This window comes from Eptesicus fuscus, chromosome 22 (genome assembly GCF_027574615.1).
Source record: "Eptesicus fuscus isolate TK198812 chromosome 22, DD_ASM_mEF_20220401, whole genome shotgun sequence".
Lineage (NCBI taxonomy): Eukaryota > Metazoa > Chordata > Mammalia > Chiroptera > Vespertilionidae > Eptesicus > Eptesicus fuscus.
Genome location: NC_072494.1, coordinates 41,325,615 through 41,345,460, shown reverse-complemented (window position 1 = coordinate 41,345,460; position 19,846 = coordinate 41,325,615). Strand labels below are relative to the sequence as shown.

The 19,846-nt window shown below is 46.8% G+C and overlaps 1 protein-coding gene across 1 annotated transcript in view; it reads left to right on the top strand.

The window, feature by feature from the left end:
- Positions 1 to 19,846, top strand: part of POU2F1 (POU class 2 homeobox 1) — a 117,988-nt gene that overhangs the window by 70,588 nt on the left and 27,554 nt on the right. The window contains exons 3-4 of the mRNA XM_054712026.1: positions 17,951 to 18,051; positions 18,940 to 18,993. Of these exons, the coding sequence (XP_054568001.1) occupies positions 17,951 to 18,051; positions 18,940 to 18,993 (155 nt within the window). The remainder of the gene's footprint in view (positions 1 to 17,950; positions 18,052 to 18,939; positions 18,994 to 19,846) is intronic.

Sequence of the window (19,846 nt, the reverse complement as noted above, 5' to 3'; positions counted from 1 at the left end):
AGTGACTCCCTGAGGCCTGCTGTGCACTTTTGAGAGCGGAAGGGCCGCATTCGACTGTCTGAACTGTTGGCAGTGGCCTCCTCTGTCGTTTCTCTATCCCATCTTCCATTATCTTGTGGCACTGGTGTCGGGCAGTGCAGGTGGATTGGCACCCAGCCGAGGTGTGGGGCTTGGTTACAGAGAAACAGGGCGGTGGGTCCCATTCAAGATACTCGGGAAGAGAGCAGGGCACGGTGCCTGCAGAACACCTGCGCAGAGGAGGCACGTTCCAAGGGAAGAGAAACTCGCAGAATGACAAGAGCACTGGAGGCAGGCACTGCGCCCTGCACTGCGCCAGGCCCCTGGGGACCCCAGCACGGGGTCAGGACCTACTGTGCCCTGAACACCTTTAACACTCGGTATGACTCCTGCCCCGGGGCACTGTGTGCATTACCTGACTGCAGTTTGAATTCGCACCCGAGGATATTTTTCCATTGATTTTTAGAGAAAGTGGAAGGGAGGGAGAGAGACATAGAGAAACATCAATGTGAGAGAGAGACTTCGATTGGTTGTCTCCCACATGCTCCCCACCAGGTCCAGGGATGGAGCCTCCAACTGAGGTACATGCCCTTGACCAGAATCGAACCTGGGGCCCTTCAGTCCACAGGCCGAGGCTCTATCCACTGAGCCAGACCAGCTAGGGCCAGTTTGAGTTCTTAATGCCAGCCCTGCAAGCTAGGTATTACTATTGTTTCAAGAAATCGGAAATTGAGGCACAAAGACAGCCAGGAAATAAAGGCAGGATTACAGCTGCCTGTGGTTTCTCTGCAATAAAATAAAACTGCAAATTCTAGTTGGAGCACCTACTGAAACTGGCTCATGAATCCCTCTTTCTGTTTTCACATGAAATGTATGGCGGAGTCACTCCCCCATAAGAAATTTATCTTATGAAAAACGTGTGTGAAAATGTATTAGAAGATTCCTAAGAAGTATGCATGAGTTCAGTGTAGGGAGAAGTGGTTTCTAGCTGGGAGGTTCAGGGAAGGCTCTGGAGGTAGTGGAGGGTAAACGGACCCTTGGAAGCTGGGTGGGATTTTAACTCGGTGGTGGGTAATGTATGTTCAGCATGAAGAACTAAGTCAGTGAAAGCTCAGGTGGGAGGAAGAAACCCACCCTGATGGTCTCCAGTTCCTCCAGGTTTCCCACCAGGTCATGTGATGTCCTCCTGGTATCATTCACTCACGCTCAGCATGAGACCATCCCAGTCCTTCCTCAGGGTGGCCATTACCACTACCATCAACTTACTAGTGTTATTTTTGGAAACTTGTTATTTTTATTAATGAAGGTAAAAAATGACATTACATTTTAAATATAAAATGTTACTTTTTCTGATATTTAATTGTTTTGAAATATTAAAACTTATTTTAAAATAACTGACTCACCTTTTGATTCATTAAGTTTGTGGTGAATGAAATGTAAGCCTTTGTCCACCTGAATCATGATGGATAGAGTGAGACTCTCCTATCCCATCCCTAGGCACTTGATTTTTCATTCAGATGATTTCCCTCCAGGATAACATTAGGATCTTTCTGGCAACTGAAATGGCCAAAGAAATTTATTAACCTAATATATATCTATGTCATACATTCCAAAATTAGTATTGCCAGAAGTTCCTAGCAGCCAGTGATGTGCTGTCTGTGGGATTTATCAGTGCTGGGGTCAGACATCATTTTCTCCAGGTGAGAGAAGGATCATGAAAGCCCAGGGTGCCAGTGAGCACTCCTGCTCTTCTTCATGGGAACCAGGGACCTGAGGTTCCCTCCTTGTAGAACATTTCCAGATAGAATCGCTGCATTTTCAGGAGATGCCTCAGAAATTCACTCAGGAACTTCACTGAGTTCTCATCAAAGCAGTGGAGCAGTTGCGATTTCAGACTCAGAAGGACTGTTTTCCCTCCAAACTTGTGTCTATCCAAGGACTATTTCTAATGTCCTCTTGCTTTTAGTATGATCCTGATTTCTATGTTTATTGCATACTACACTGTGTGGACTACACTGTGCTGGCCAAAGTGTTCTGACAAGCCCGAGGGGTGAAATACCAACACAGAGTTTTCTTGGAGTTCCTCTGAGTGAAGTTAAGTAGTGGGTGGTTCCAGGGCTCATGGAGCACTTCTGGGGAGAGCCCTGGGAGCATAGAGGACCACAGGTTCCTCTGTTCCTGGTGGGCTGGCAGATGTCAGCAAGGGGTGTGGCCTCTCTGAGATTCTCAGCACTGCCTGCCTGCCCGTTGGTGCATGTGGGATTTTTTGTTAGGTGTTTGGGGCAGAAGCTATAATTATTAAATATATGAGAATACTAAGTGGCACTTGAATTGAGATTATACTTTTGATAAATGAATGAGTCAGCAATCGATCCTTTCACCAAGAGATAACCCGAGCACACATTTAGAATTTTTAAGATAGTACCCACTTCATTTTAAATTTAAAGGCCACCTTACACACAGAGTGAGATTGTCTGTACCCCCCTCCCCCTTTAGGATGGCAGCTTTGGCAGCTTTTTCTGTGATTTTTTTTCTGACAAGTATAAAATAATTTTCCAGCTATGTTATACTTTACCTGTTGCTTGACATACAAATGCTGGACTTCACTAATCTCTCAGGTCCACTGTATAGCATCCTGGCTTAGAGCCGTGGCAGTGGAAGCTAGAGGTCATGTTTAAAGAGCATAGAGGGGTGATTGAGGGGGAGGAGGAGGAAAGAAAGAGGAAAGGGAGTGATGTAAAATAAATCCCTGCCTTTGCCTCTGGACCAGGCAGGAGGTAGCGCCTGCAGCCTGTTCTCTGAGTAGGGATTGCCTGAGTGGGAGGAGACTCGCCAAGGAAGTGGTGCTTGCAGGTGAAGAAGTGATCAATTGGAGGTAGAGGTGTTCCTGAGGAAAGACGTCTGTCTGGGCTGTCTGGGCTGCGTTGGTGGTTGTGGTCTTCCGTGGAGATAGGCTGCTGGGAAGAGCAGAGTAAGGACCAAGGACAGAGCTCTTCTGCAAGGTTGCAGGGCCCAGCACAGGAGCCCTGCAGTGCCTGCACTGACCAGTAGGAGGCCACAAAATTCAGTCACGCCCACCACACTGCTAGTGCTCAGTAGCCACCTGTGGTTAGTGGCTTCCATGCTGGTTAGCACATCCATAACACATTTCATCATCACAGAAATTTCCATTGGACAGTGCTGAGGTAGACCAAGAAAGGGTACCACAGAGATCAGGGTGAAGCCAGCAGTTAGTTTATGGCCTTAGTATTCAGGGTATTCAGGTCTGCAGAGAAGTCAGGACACAGAAGCTTAAAATGTGACTGGTGGGTTTGAGAGTTAGTAGTTATGGGGACCTTTGAAAGGGTTAGGTAAGTGGTAGGAAAAGAAATTGCTGTGGATAGAGAAGTAAGTGGTGGAGGAAGGGGCATGACAAACTCAGGTGACTCTTGTAAGGGAGGCTGCATAGCATAGTGGCTAAGAACTATGTTTTATATAGTTCTAAATTTTTTCACACACCAAACCACTTAAGTTCTGAGCCTGGTTCTTTCACAGGCAGCTGTGTACTTTGGGCAGATTATTTCTTTCTATGCCACAGTTTTCAGAGTTATAAGAGAGAAATAAATAATAATGATCCATTGCATAGAATTGACATGTTCATGTAAGCGAGTAGGTGATCAGTCAATGCTCAGTCATAGCACTTATTATTATTAGCATTAGGAAGTGGAGGAGAAAATCCTATATAATAAAAGGCTAATATGCAAATAGACTGAACGGTGGAACAACCGAACAACCAGTTGCTGTGATGTGCGCTGACCACCAGGGGATGCGCTCGGAACATGGCGGGTGTCGGCCGTGGTGGGATGGTGTAGCAGGTGAGTGGGGGTTCCAGACCAAGGCGGGGTACCAGTCACTGTCATTGGGGCAAGCCTCTGGTGGTTACTGAAAATTCTTTGCTCCCACGTGCCGTGGTCCCGCCTGGCACTTGCACCTGCTGCCAGTGCCAGAGCCGCCACTTGCACCTGCTGCCAGCGCTTGGTGCTGATGCCAGTCGCTTGGCACTGTCAGTGGGTGTGAGTGGTGGTTGCTGGCCCCAATTGCCCCTCAGGGCTTCTCCACCTCCCCTTGCTCCTGAGGGGCGATTGGGGCAGCAGCTGCTGCTCGCATCCTCTGCTGGCGCCGGCCCCAATAGCTCAGCACTGTCATCAGGTGCAAGCAAGGCCAGCACTGTCAGTGCATGGGAGTGGTGGTGTGGGAGCGGATCTGCTGCCAGACAGGGGATGGGGGGCCGCAGTGGGAGCGGCTGGGTGGGGGCACAGAGGATGAGCCGAGACCCCCCCCCAACCCCGTGCCCATTACAGCCTTGCGGCCCACAGTTCCTTTCAAGGTGCATGAATTCGTGCACTGGGCCCCTAGTATTAAATAAAGGGAAGGTGAGAGTGGGAGAGGAGTGGTAAAGAAAGGACTGATGATTCAGGAATCGGTTCCCAAGGAGAAAGGGGTGTTGCATTTCAGAGCACTGGTAGGTGAAAGGCAGAGGAATGGGAGAGCGAAGGGGCTAAAGATAGAGAAAATTGATACAGATAAGTCAGCTTCCAGGTAGAAGAATGTACTCTAAGCACAGTTAGGAACAGACGCAATTAGAGGTGACCGTGTCGTGTTGGGAAAAAGAAATCAGAAAATAGAATGCAGTGGGGACATCTGAGAGTAGAGAGTTCATCCGACCAATAAATAATACAAGCAGGATTGGTAGCAAAGGGTCACAGTGCAAGCTAGGAACCCTGACACCAGGGAAAATCAGAGGATTAGAAGTTTTACTGCAGCTTTTCAGGAACTTGTTTGTGTTTCTAAAAAAGGCAGGAAACGGCCACCATTTAACTGGCTCATATCCTAAAGGTAAACATGAGGAAGGAGCATTTGACTAGGTGAGGGGGCAGGAGAAAGATCCAGCAGAGTAAATGTTTGGTAAAAATTTTTTACCAACAAAAATGTTCATATGATGTTAGAAATTTTAGAATAAGGACTTTCTCTGCTTTCTTGGTCCTCAGTATTCCCTTTATGGGGCATGTCTAAGTGATCCGCAAAAGACTTGGTCACAGTATTGATTTTTCTACAGTTGAGAATCTATATATATAAAAGGCTAATATGCAAAGTGTCCCCAAGGGACTTCGACCAGGAGACCAAGAGTTCTATTGCTTGCTATGATGTGCACTGACCACCAGGGGGTGGCGCGGAATGAAGGAAGGCCCCGTCCAGCGGCTAGCAGCTGGGGAAGGGAGGCCTCAGCTGGCAGCCAGAAGGCCCCAATTGGCCCTGATCGCCGGCCAGGTCTAGGGACCCTACCTGTGCATGAATTTTGTGCACCAGGCCTCTAGTAAAGTTAATAAAAATCTGTTTTAATAGTACCTCACATCCAGCTAGACTTAAATAATTCAGCAAGCATTAACCGCTCATAGGAAAATGAAATCAGGAAATAGAAAGAATGCAATGGGGACATCTGGCAGTAGATGTCCCATTACTGAGGAGTGAGGAGTGTGCAGTAGAACAGCAGTGGAAAGTGTTAGCAGATAGTAATAGTCATCCATCTTGCAGACAATCCATAGCATCACTTTGATTACACTTCCTGCTTTTGTAGGAACATGGAACTTTTAAGTGATTCTCCTTCTGGATCTCCATTATTCCAGACTTCTATTTTATGATGACCCACTTACTGCATATGTGCACGCATGCACATACACACACAAAAAAAAATAAATAGAGGCCAAGTTTTCCTTAAACATCTTTTTAGCTGTTATTATGTTAGTTAAGCTCCATGGTTGCTTGACTTTTTGTGAATTTCATGTGGAATTTGTGCTTGCTTGTCAAGGTGATGAAATGACAGGCACAGGAATATCGTCATTATTTCCTTTACAGCATCTGAAATTTAGGCTATTGGTAAATTTCACTTTGACTGACTTAAATTTACTGACAATAGAAATCTGTAAAAAAATACTGTATGTGTTTTTCTTTATTACTTAGGTTTAATTGAAGTAGGAGTCTATGATTTCTTATTACTGATGAAAATGTAGTAAAGTATTATCCAAAATATACCTTCTGAATGATGAAAATTACCTTTTACAAACTGCATGTTCGAGACTCTCTTGGGCCCTCATTCAGGAAGTGTGATTTTTATTTTCACACATGGTTCCCCCAGGGGTGATCGCATGTGACTTAGCCAATAGCAGGGGTAAGTGGCCAGAGACTGGCAGGGCTGGCTGCTGCGGGCAGGAAAGTTTATGCTGGCAGATTCATCCTGGGCCTGCAGGTTCTTTGTATTTTTTAAAAATGCACATAACATAAAATTAACCATTTAAAGTGAACATTTCAGTGGCATTGGTACATTCATGATGTTGTGAAATGTTTTATATAGTTCTAAATTTTTCATCACCCCAAAAGGAAACCTTGTACCCATTAGGCAATTGCTGTCCATGTTGCCTTCCCAGCCCCTGGCAACCACCATCTGTGTTGTTCCCATGGACTTACCTGTGCTGGATATTTCAGATCAGTGGGGCCATACATATGTGACATTTTGTGCCTGGCTTCCTTCACTATAATGCCTCTTTTTGGTTTGTCCATGTTGTAGCATGTGTCAGTACTATACTACTTTTTATGGCTGAATACTATTCCGTAGTGTGTATATACCACAATTTATTTACCCAGTCATCTGTCGATGAACATTTGGGTTGTTTCCACTTTTTGATTATTGTGAATATGAATAGAGCTGCTATGAACATTCATGGCCAAGGATTTGAGTACCTGCTTTCAGCTCTTTGGAGTGTATTCCTAGCAATGGCATTGATGGGTCTTGTAATAACTTTGAAGAGCCACCAAACTCCTTTTCGCAGCAGCGGAACCATTTTTTGTTTACAAACCCATGCACAAGGGTTCCAGTTTCTCCATGCCCTTTCAGCACTTATTTCCCTTGTTTTCTGGTGTAGACATCCTAATGGGTTGAATAATGTCTACCTTTAAAGTAGCAACCCTGTCCTCATTTTCCCTCAGGAAGTAGGATCAGAACGGACCCTCCCTCTTCTCCAGCAGTGCCCTGGTGCTGCCCCCAGTCGTGGTCAGAAAGTCTTGTGGTGAGATGAGCAGTGGGTGGTAAGAGTGTGTCCATCTGAACCGTTAGGCTTCCACTTCCCTCGCCTGAGTGGCTCCGGCCTCCCTCTGCAACCCCTGCCACCTTTGTACCCTGTCTCCCTCCTCCTGGCCCTGTGGGCACTCTCAACGCACTGCCCACCTTCCTCCAAGCACATGAATTTGGCCTTGCTGTGCTTGAGGTTGGTGATGGTGCCTTCCTTGTTCTTGTCTGTTCCACCTCCTCTGTCTTTTCTAGATGACTTTTTTTAATAGACTTAATAAATCCACGTTATAGTGATTTATTTCTTGTCTGTCATTCACACATAACTGAGTAGTTTGTGGTATGGGAACATGACTTGTTTATCTTTGTAACCCTAGGACCTGACATGACAGGTCGTTAGTTTGGATTCTGGTACAGATGCTTGACCCTCCCACCCCCATCTCTAGTTAATTCCGTCTTAGGTTCAAGTGAGAGGTCACCTCCAGGAAGTTTCCCCTGGCATTGCCTTCTCTCCCCCTGAAAAGTCCCCTTTCTGTGTTGTGCTCATGCCCTACATGGGTCTGTTGTCGCACTTTCCATGTTGTGTGTTTGTTTATGAAATCAAAACCAGCCATTGCCTGTGTACCCCACCGGACTCCCTGTCCCTTTTCCTCTTTATTGTCCATACATTACTTTCCATCTAATGTTCAGTGTTTTCCCTTTGTTGGCTATTTCCCCACACTAAAATGTAAGCTCTGTGAAGATGTGGTTTCTGCCTCTTCTCTGTCATGTCTCTTGCATGTAGAACAGAGCCTGCCACATAGATGCTCAGTGAGTATTTCCTTAATGTGTGAACGGCCAGGTCCAGGTCAGAGGACACCTGAGAGCAGGGCCTGCGGGGCCCTCTTCACAGCCGTGGCACCACATGCCAGAGCTCCGCACACATGTGAGTGTAGCGCTTATTCCCACCTCAGGACCTTTTCCTACATTATATATGCTGATTCTCTTTTTGTTGTTTATCCTACCTAATAAAACAGTAATATGCAAATTGACTGCACCTTCGCTACGCCCAAGCCACATCCACCAGCCAATCAGGGCGAGTATGCAAATTACCCAACAAAGATGGTGGTTAATTTGCATACGCTGAGGGAGGGAGGAGTGAAGACTGAAGACAACTTAGAAGGAAGAGGGCGGAAAAGCGGAAAGCAAGGTGGCTGCCAGAGGGAAAGCCCGGGCGGGGCGGAGCAGGGCGGGGCAGGTGCAGGCGCAGCTGCGGCAGCGGCAGTGCACACATCCACAGCGGCCGTTTGCAGGATTCTTCTTGCAAATGGGCTACTAGTACCCAAATAATTATATAAAAATAGAAAATGCACATAAGCAAAAAGAATTGTCTAACTGCAAATAATACATGATTTAGTCATAAGTTTTGTGTCTAGGGAATAATGGGTTTATCAAAAGCTATTTCCTATAAAGGTAAAAGCATCCATTCTCAATGAGAAATTTCTTTTGAATTATAAAGATGGCCAATCCTATTAAGAAGTTAATGAGCCTGGCTGGTATAGTTCAGTGGTTGAGCGTTGACCCATGAAGCAGGAGGTCACTGTTTGATTCCCAATCAGGGCATCAGGGCACATGCCCAGGTTTCAGGCTCATTCCCCAGTAGGGGGCGTGCAGGAGGCAGTCAAACAATGATTCTCTCTCATCATTGATGTTTCTCTCTCCCTTCCTCTCTGAAATTAATAAAATATATATGTATTTTTACAAGTTAATGATTTAGGAAAGAGCTGAATAATCCTACAGTCATATGTTGAAGTCGTCATTGTTGGGATAGATTGAAAATTACAAAGGTAGTATAGAGTCTCAGGTGTGCTGGATTCTTACAGAGGTCAGAGGTCATATGCTGCAAGTTCCCAGTTTAATTAGCAGGTGATATTCAATGTCATTGAAAGCAAGGTAGCCTCCGAAGCACCTTGCCCTTCTATATATTCAGGGTATAGGTCACCATTCAGAATAAATCATTTTTTATCCTCTATTGAAACAGAATATTTACAGATATTTTCCATTAAACCCAGTTCTCTGCAACCAGCTTCTTTGCTCTGATATAACTCTGCTTGGTGGTGTGGGTGATCCTGATACTCAGTGTGAGACCCACTGGAACAAACAAGTTCATTTCCCTGCTTTTTTTTTTAAGGTATTATATGTGTACATATCTTACCATTGCCCAGTGCACGATATTCATGCATATGTAGGGTCCCTAGGCCTGGCCGGCGATCAGGGCCTATCTGTGGGGCAACCAGTGGGGTGATGAGGGGGCCCCTGCTGGCACCTGCCTTGGCTGACCTGGCGCCACCCGCTTGCCGGCCCCATCCCCCACCACTGCCATCAGTCAGGATCTGCGGGCTGGGGGCAGCTCCTGTGTTGAGTATCTGCCCCCTGATGGTCAGTGCATGTTATAGCGATTGGTCGTTCTGCCGTCAGGCCTATTTGCATATTAGGCTTTTATTATATAGGATAGCTAGATTCTAAAGAGATTACTAAAATATAATATTACTTTAAGTTTTCATTTCTGGCCTTTAGTCTTCCTCAAATTTTCTATTTTCTTTCCTGGTATGATATGAATTGATCTCATTTCATCCTCCCCTCCCCCCCCCCAAAAAAAATACGAATGCCTTGTTTTCCATTTATGGGAAACTCCATTGCTTTACACGAGTCTGACCTGCAGGGCCTCCTCACCATGTTTTCCATGTTCTGATGCGTGTGGCTGTGTCTGACTCTATCTGATCCATTTATTTACCCTGTACTAATCCCGCATGGCCCTAACTGTCACTGCTCCGTGACCAGTCTTCCTGTCTTGATACACACCTGAGAAATAAAAGAAAAAAAACAAGAAAGAAAATAACTTGTTGAAATGAAATTGCTTTGAGATGAAATAACTTGTTTGACATGAAATTGCTTTGAATCCATTGATAAATTTGGGAAGAACTTATATCTTTACCCTGTTGAGTCTTATAATAAACGAGAGGCCTGGTGCACAAATTCGTGCACCAGTGGGGTCCCTAGGCCTGGCCTGCAGGATTGGGCCGAAACTGGCTCTCTGACATCCCCCGAGGGGTCCTGGATTGCGAGAGGGCACAGGCCAGGCCAAGGGACCCCACCGGTGCACGATTGGGGCTGGGGAGGGATGCGGGAGTTTGGCCAGCCGGGGAGGAACTATGGGAGGGCTCCAGGGCATGTCTGGCCCATCTCGCTCAGTCCCGATTGGCCGTACCCCCGCAGCAAGCTAACCTAACGGTCAGAGCGTCTGCCTCCTGGTGTTCAGTGCACGTCATGTTGACTGTCTGCCCCCTGGTGGTCAGTGCAGGTCATAGCGAGCAGTTGAGCAGCCTTAGCATATCATTAGACTATTACACTTTGATTGGTTGAACGCATGACCAGACAACCAGAAACTTAGCATATTAGACTTTTATTATATAGGACTAGAGACCTGGTGCACCGGTGGGGTCCCTCGGCCTGGCCTGCGAGGATCAGTGGACCTCTGTGCTGCCACAGCCTGGCCTTACCCGCCAGCTCATCGGGCTCCAGCCTGCTGTCCGCGTTGATCCTGCACAGCATGAAGTAGTGCATGAAGTGGCAGGAGGCTGGGGAGGAGCCTGAGCCTGAGCCTGGGCTGGGCACCCTGCCATTCCCGCTCATCCTGACCCCGCTGCTCCTGCCCCCACTGCTTGGGTGCACAGGGGGAGTGTCTGCGGGAGAGGCTCGCGCTGCTGCAGTTGTGCTCACCAGCAGCGAGCCGAGCGTCTGGTGCCTGTCTGTCAGCTAAGTGGTGCTCCTGTTGTGGGAGTGCACTGACCACCAGGGGGAAGCTCCTGCCTTGAGCGTCTGCCCCCTGATGGTCAGTGCACATCGTAGCTACCAGCTGATCGTCCAGTTCCTGTTGGCTTAGGCTTTTATATATATAGATGAGCATTTATTTATGTCTTCTTTATTATTTTTGAGTAAAATTTTACAATTTTTTGCTCACAGGACTTGCTATAGTCTGATAGATTTTTAGATAAATTTTGTGTGCTGTAACCTGTTAAACTCTCTTATTCTAATAATAGATCATTAGATTCCTTAGTATAATTATATACAAACAAAATCAAATCATCTGAGAAGAAAGCTTTGTTTCTTTTTTCCAACTTCTGTGTTTTCATGCCTTGCTTTGTTGGCTAAGCCTTCCAGGAGCGGGTGGCCTTCTCTTGTCCTCACTCTTAAAGGGAGTGCTTGTTGCTCCTTATCCAATTAAGGGAGTTTCTTTCTATTCCCGTGCCTAGAAGTTTTATCATAAGTGGGTATTGAATTTTTTATCTTAGGGATTTCCTTTAAGATAATGGTAAATCATATTAATTGATTTTTTTTTAACTCCAAACCAATCTTACATTCCTGGAATAAGTCCATCTTAGTTAAAATATTTTATCTTTCTAGATTATTTTTGCTAATGTTATTTAGGCTATTTCCATATATATATTTATGAGTAAATCTGGCTTGGGTGTTTTTTTATTTTTCATACTGTCTTTGTCATATTTTGGTATCAAGGTTTTTGTGGTCTTATAAAATGAATCAGGAAGTGTCCCCCCACCCTCAACTCTGGAAAAGCTGTACAGATTGGAACTATTTTGCCTTAGATTTTTGGAAGCAAACAGGAAAATTTTCTAGGCTTTTCATTTGGGATGGAGAGTGGGGGATTTTACTTATTAATTTAATTTCTTCAAAAAATGTGGCCTCTGTGGATTTTCTATTTGTTTTTTAGTCAGTCCTGATATGTTCTCTTTTCTAGAGTTATCCGTTTCTATGTTTTTATGTTTTTGGCATGGATTTTATTGGTTCACGGTATGTCCTCTTGTTAGTATCTGTGGCATTTTTCAGTGATGCACTTTGTGTTAGCCTTAAATTACTTGCTCCACCTCTTACTTTCTTGTTCCGTTGTAAGAAAAGTTTGTAAGTTATGTGATTCTTTTGAAAGAACCAAGTTGGTGTTTCTATAACAGGGGTGGGCAAAAATAAGTTTACAGTTGTGTATACACAAAACACACTTTATTCTTATATTATTAACTATAGTCCTGGTACACGAAATTCATGCATGGGTAGGGTCCCTAGACCTGGCTGGCGATCAGGGCCAATTGGGGCATTCCAGCTGCCAGCCGGAACCTTCCTTCCCCCAGCTGCCAGATGCTGGCTGGGGCCTTCCTTCGTTCTGTGCTGCCCCCTGGTGGTCAGCGCACATCATAGCGAGTGGTTGAACTACTGGTCAGTCCAACTCCCGAGGGGACAATTTGCATATTAGCCTTTTATTATATAAGACTAGAGGCCCGGTGCACAAAATTCATGCACGGGGTGGGGTGGGGGGTGTCCCTCAGCCCAGCCTGCACTGTCTCCAATCTGGGATCCCTCTCACAATCCAAGACTGCTGGCTCCCAACTGCTCTCTTGTCTGCCTGCCTGATTGCCCCTAACTGCTTCTGCCTGCCAGCCTGGTCACCCCCTAACCATTTCCCTGCCAGCCTGATCAATGCCTAACTTCCCTCCCCTGCTGGCCTGGTCCCCCCCAACTGCCCTCCCCTGCAGGCCTGGTCCCCCCCAACTATCCTCCCCAGGAGGCCTGGTCAACCCTAACTGCCCTCCCCTGCAGGCCTGATTGCCCCCAACTGCCCTCCCCTGCAGGCCTGGTCCCCCCCAACTATCCTCCCCTGGAGGCCTGGTCAACCCCAACTGCCCTCCCCTGCATGCCTGATTGCCCACAACTGCCCTCCTCTGCCAGCCATCTTGTGGTGGCCATCTTGTGTCCACATGGGGGCAGCCATCTTTGACCACATGGGGGCAGCCATCTTGTGTGTTGGAGTGACAGTCAATTTGCATGTTACTCTTTTATTAGATAGGATTACTGTATTTTTGTATTACAACTGTAAACCTACTTTTTCGCGCCCCTGGGTGTGTTTTTGTTGCTCTTTCACTGTTTTTTGGTTTTAACTTTACTATTGCTTCTCCTTTGTTCTCTTTGGATTAATTTCTCTCTTAGCACTTCCTTCTCTTTGCTGTACATTGGACAATATTAAACGACCCTGTCCCGTAGCTCTCCCTTCACTGGCTTCGAGGCACACTAGTCTTGAGGGATCTTTCTACTTTCTTAGCTGCCTCCTTTCTGGCTCTCTTTGACTTTTCATCTCCTCATGTTGGTACCCTCCTGTCTTCAACCCTCTTTTCTCTATATCCATTCTTCTCTGATAGACATTTTTACTCCTGATTTTAGCTATTACTTCTCTGTAAGTGATTAGACAGAATCAGGGAACACATTCCATGTCCTGGCTCTTCCACAAACTAGTGTTGACATCTTGAGCAATCCTCTGAAGATTTCTTATGCTCTGTTTCTTCACCAATAAGATAAGGAGGTTGGACACAAGATCTCTGCAGTTCACCTCGTAATGCCGTTCCAGGAACAGCCTTACAGAAGCGCGAGCTCTGGCCTGTCATCTGAAACTGCCTTCTGGATCACGGATCACTTTTCTTCCCTGTTTGGTCAGGATTTCTGAGTTCTCTCTCTCTGATGTTAACCTTCCTTCCTGCAAATTCACCTTCTCTCCTGTCCATTCCCCTGTGTTTTTTTTTTGACTTGGATGTTCCCAGTTTTCCAGGCACATATTTGGTGCTGGCTTCTAATGCTCTGTCTCCCCATATTGTCCTCATCCTCAAAATTGATCAGGCTGAGTGTGCGTGCACGCATGTGCGTGTTCCCTCTCCTCTCCTTTTAGCCGAGTTTAAGTCTCTATGTTTTATAAGAATGATTTCTACATCATGTCTACTTTCTTCTATCACTCATCTCCCAGTGGAGCCTCATCACCTTATTAAAAAACATCTGCCTTTGCATCTTACATCTCTGTTTTTTGGTATTGTGGAATGTTCTTTTTACCTTACTAGCTTTGGGTATCCTACCTTTGTGCCATGTCCCAGTGGCAGAGCCAGAGCACCTAAATAGTATTACTCGTAGGTCCTTGTAGAAGGGTCTATACCAGGGACACCAGAAATCAATCAGTCTTATGTTAGTTAGTGCTATCTGACTTAAAATGGGCTTGTTACCATTTTTGTGGGAACTTGGAAATGGACCCAGTGTTTAGAACTCTTGTGGTCCCATGAGAGTGGAGCACTTGGTTCTGGCAGACTTCCAAAAGTGGTGACGTGTCCATTCCTAGTGCTTGTCTCTGCTTTTCAAAATCTTACCTTCCCTCAGCCTTCTTCATTTATTCCTAGCATGTTTCTCTAATTCTGTACACTCTTAAAATTTTTTTAAATATGTTTTTATTAATTTTAGAGACAGAGGGAGATGGAGAGAAACATCGATGAGAAACATCAACATGAATCTGCTGTGTCCTGCACACTCGCTGCTGGGGATTGAGCCAGCAACTTGGCATATGCCCTGACCAGGAATTGAACGACCTCTTAGTGCATGGGTCAATGCTCAACCACTGAGTCACACTGGAAGGGCCACTCTGAAAATCCTAACCTAGTAATGATTTTGTGCATAGAGATAGAAACAACAGCATTTCAACTTTAAGACAGTGAAACTTGTATAGTGTGTGGCTTTCAGAAGTGACCCCAATCACTTTATATTTTACTTCATACTAGCCCATCACTATTTGACACAAGCAGGTATCTTGTAATTTCATTAACTTCATAGGTCTAGATAATTCTATAGTATCCTATGTATGGGGAAAAAAAACATAAAAGAACAATCAGATTTTAAGGAGGTGCAATTTATATACACATCTATCTATACTAATAAAAGCCTACGTGGTCCTCGCACCCTTGCGCGACACCCTCACGTCATCACAAGATGGCCGTCCTCACATCGTCACAAGATGGCCACCACAAGATGACCGGCAGGGGAGGGTAGTTGTGGGTGATCAGGCTGGCAGAGGAGGGCAGTTGGGGGTGAACAGGCCAGCAGGGGAGGACAGTTGGGAGTGACCAGGCCTGCAGGGGAGGGCAGTTGGGTGCGACCAGGCTGGCAGGGGAGGGTAGTTAGGGGCAAGGGGAGGGCAGTTGGGGGCCATCAGGCTGGCAGAGGAGGGCAATTGGGAGCGAGATCAGGCCAGCAGGGGCGGGCAGTTGGGTGTGACCAGGCCTGCAGGGAAGGGCAGTTGGGGGCACCCAGGCCGGCAGGGGAGGGCAGTTGGGGGCACCCAGGCCAGCAGGGGAGCAGTTAGGGGAAGTCAGGCAGGCAGGCGAGCGGTTAGGCAGGCGAGTGGTTAGGAGCCAGCAGTCCTGGATTGTGAGAGGGATGTCCAACTGGACATCCCCTGAGGGGCCCCAGATTGGAGAGGATGCAGGCCGGGCTGAGGGACACCCTCCCACCACCCGTGCATGAATTTCGTACACTGGGCCTCTAGTATCTATATAAAAGCCTAAGCGACCGTTAGGATGGAATGACCAGAATGACTGGTTGACCAGTCACTATGATGCCCACTGACCACTAGGGGGCAGAAGCTCAATGCAGGAGCTACCCCCTGGTGGTCAGTGTGCTCCCACAGGGAGAGCGCCGCTCAGCCAGAAGCTGGGCTCTCGGCTGGCGAGCACAGCTGCAGCAGCGGGAGCCTCTCCCAACTCTGTGGCAGAACTACCGAGCAGCGGCAATAGGCGCAATGGGCCGGGATGAGTGCAAGTGGCGCCCAGCCCCCGTTCTGGCTCCTCCCTGGCCACCTGCCATTTGGCGCACTGCTACATCCCCTGAGGGGTCCCAGATTGCAAGAGGGCGCAGGCCAGGCTGAAGGACACCCCCCCATCAGTGCTCAAATTTTGTGCACTGGGCCTCTAGTTTCTTTTATAATTATCTCAAGGAAAAGTGATATATTTCCTAGGAATTAGGACACATAATGACAGAAATTCCACCTTTTAAAAATACTGCTTCACTCTCCTAACTGCTGTGCTGTGTGTACACAGAGAGGTGAGGGTGAAGAGATGGGTGCTCCAGTAGTGGGAAGTGGAAGGGCAGTACTCGATCATGTGTCTGGATGGTTCTCGCAGGTTCCTGCCGTCTGTTTTATTTTATTCAGTGTAAAGTATTCTGATGTGTTCTAACTAATAGGTGGATATGGTAATTGAAAACCACATCTTAGATACCTTAGATGTATTTCTGGTTATTAAGATGGTATGTCTTTCCACAAGTTAGTCCGATTCTAACATTTGTAAAATTACAATCATCGCAGAGCCCTTGCTAATTACTTATAGGACTCAAGCTAAACTTTGGGATTGAAGACAGTAGTAAAACTATTTTGATTATCATATAAATGGCTGTTTTAGCAATCAGGTTATTTATTAACTAGTGGCCCGGTGCACAGATTTGTGCACATTGAAAGGGCAATACTTAGAAGAAATATTTTAATATTGCTATTTGCCCTTTTTCCCTCAGTGTCTGGGAGCCAGGCGGCAGCCCCGCCCTCCCACCGCTACTGCTCGTCACCATCTGCACGGCGATCAGCAGGGCGATTGGGCCCCCACCTGGCTCCCTCGGTGCCTGGGAGCCAGGCGATGGCCCCGCTCCCTGCTGCCGCCACTGGTCACCATCTGTGGGGTGATTGGCGGGGCAATTGGGCCCCTGCTTGCACCTGCATTGGCCTGGCGATGCCCGCTCACCTGCTCCATCATCCCACCATGGTCCTGCTCTCATCGGGGCCAGCAGCGCCTCCACTGCGTTGCCAATGCCCACCAATGCCCCCTGGTGGTCAGCACACGTCATAGCAAGCAGTTGAACTCCCAGTCGAGGGGACAATTTGCATATTAGGCTTTTATTATATAGGATGTGTTTAAGTTAAGAGCAAGTTTGTCTTGCTCTTGTCAAAGTCACCAGTGAATTTCTTCTGTCGAAGCCAAATGCTGAGAAGGATGAGACCAGGGGAGAACCCCGGTACCTCCTTGCAGCTCCATCTCCACCATTTTAACAGCAGTGAGATGACAGTAATCTCTTCCCCAGCACCTCTCGCTCATGCTTGTCGGGCCTGTTTCCCAGTCACCACATCCACTTCTGATTTCTCCAACACTGTCTTAGATTGTAATTATTACTTGTAGTTTTGTTCCTGTTTCCTAAGCTCTCTCTGTGCTTGGGTACTTGTCCTGCAGTCCTGCTTTTAGAAATCATTGCAATCCACTTTCTTTCTTTTGCATCTCTCCTCTGCCTTGGACGTACTTTGGAAAGTGCTTATACAAATAGACTAGAGGCCTGGTGCATGAAAATTCATGCACTGGATTGGGGGGGCATCCCTCAGCCCGATCTGCCCCCTCTCACAGTCCGGGAGCCCTCAGGGCCGGGAGGTGACCAGGCAATCAGGGGAAGGTGAAGCCTCCATCACACCTCTGCTGCTGCCATTGCCGGCAGCGCAAGCCTCAGCCAGCCCTGGTTACCTGAGCCTCGGGCAGCCCTGGAAGGCTGGGCAGCCGCCATCCAAGGTCTTCCTGCACCATGGGCCAGCCCTGGGTGGCTGGGCAGCTGCTATCTGAGGCTTGCCTGTGCCTTGGGCCAGACCTGGGTGGCTGGGGGGCTGAGAGGACTGGGGGACTCCAGAGGCAGGTGCACGGAGCAGCCGCGCCTGCTGCTCTGGCTGGGCTGAGGGGACTGGGCGCTGCCATCTTTGAGGGCATGGCATCCAATTAGCATATTTCCTCCTTATTGGCTGTGGGCACCGCCATCTTTGTGAGGGCATGACAGTCAATTAGCATATTCCCTCTTTATTAGATAGGATGCCTGGTAAATGTTGGTAACTGAAGTCTAGTGCTTAATTCCAGTTGAACTTGTGTTTGTCATAATTACGTTCTTTTGCTTGCTTTCTAGGCACACAAACGAATGGTCTGGACTTTCAGAAGCAGCCTGTGCCTATTGGAGGAGCAATCTCAACAGCCCAGGCCCAGGCTTTCTTCGGACATCTCCACCAGGTAGAATGTTCTGCTTGACTGTGAGCGAGGGAAGGATGGAGGCCTGGATGCTGGGGCCTGGGCAGGTCTTTCAGGATGTGGGACTTCTTCAGTTGATCGAGCCTGGTGCTAATCACATCTAATCATGCCAAACTGAATGGCTAGTCCACATCTTATAGTTTAGTTGACTATAGCTATTGACCCCACAGCTGAGAATGTGTCAGTATTATGTTAGTCCTCCATCGATGATGTTTGCCTGAGTCATTTATTATCATCATGGTCCCAGTGTTGGCCCTTATTTTAATGTAACTGTGGTTTGAATTTCTGAACATATGACATGTGAGTGTGAATTAATATGACAGCCTTCTGTGCGCTTCGTAGGACAGAATCCTTTCAGCTGGAGCTTGTAGCTAGGACTATCATGTCTTAAGGACTTGACTCTGTGGTGTGCACATATGTAAGATTTTTACTCTGCCGTGTACATGGAGATTTTGAAATTAGAGTGAGCAGATAATTCTGATAGATTATAATAATAATGCACGTAAGTAGCTTGTTCTTTTGTGTTCTTTCACACAATGTGGAAGATGAATTAAGTTTTTAGATCTAAGTGTTTATGAATACAAGCAGAATGTGATGTAAGGAATGTCTCACTGACACAGTGTGGCATCCCAGTGATGCTAACTGAGTGTGGGCAACACCCTCCAGAAAGCAGTGGGAGCAGCATTTTCTCGGGAGGTGGAGGGACCGTGAACTTGTCTGCACAGTTTTAACCCCAGCAGGTAAACCTCTTTCAGCCTCAGTTCTAGCTCAGTGACACATTTGGTAGAGGCACTTGAAGTCCTTGTTGAGGACAGCTCTAATGATGGTGTCCGCAGGTAGACCCTGATGCCCATGGTTTCTTACCTGCAGGTCCAGCTCGCAGGAACAAGTTTACAGGCCGCTGCTCAGTCTTTAAATGTACAGGTAAGCTGGCATGTGGGCTTGCGGGGCAATTTTTCCATTTTCCCCTAGTTTTCCAATTTCATGGAATGAGCAGGCAATAACTTTATAATATGAAATACTTAGGGATAGTACCCTTTTTGTATTATTGATTCTCATGAAGATCCAAATAGAGGTAATCATTGCCACTAATGAAGTTGGATTTTACAGTATGCTGCTACTGTGAGTGACCTAAAGTGATCAAGAAAAGTCCGTTCTCAAAGTTTTCTGTGTAAGTCCAGGAAAAACGTTTCCAAGTTATACACCTGTAGCGCATCCCTAAACACCAAGTCAAATAAAGTCTTAAATGTCCTTCTGTTTCCAACTGTCTTTCTGTTGCTCATCGTCATATCTTAGAGAAACACTCTAGTACAGAGGAGCCGGTCTTAGGTTTGATTCTCATTCTGTGCCTGCTAGCTGCGTGACCTTTAGCAAGTCATTTAACCTCCGGGGCTCATGTCTTCTGATCTGCCTTTCAGTGGGTAACTTGAGAGAATTGCCAGGGTTCTTCTCTGCTCAGAAATGTTATGATTCTGAGGGTTGTAAGGGAACCTGTTTATAGATATTGATGTGCTTCAGTCAGTCACAAGTTTAAAACAAAACTTAAATCTGGCTACATTGCTTCTGTGAATCATGGCAAAGGCATGCCAAGTTCAAGTATTAGGCATGACTCCTTAATATTTCAATCAGCCTACTGCTTCCTTTCATTAGCATGTTTAGGTAACTAAGAGCCAAGAGGGGACACAGTTTCTGGAAGATTGGTTTCAGTGTTGCTAATGACTCAAGACCTCGGGTTGAGCATTCCATGCAACCCAGTGGAATATGGGCCTACCAACAC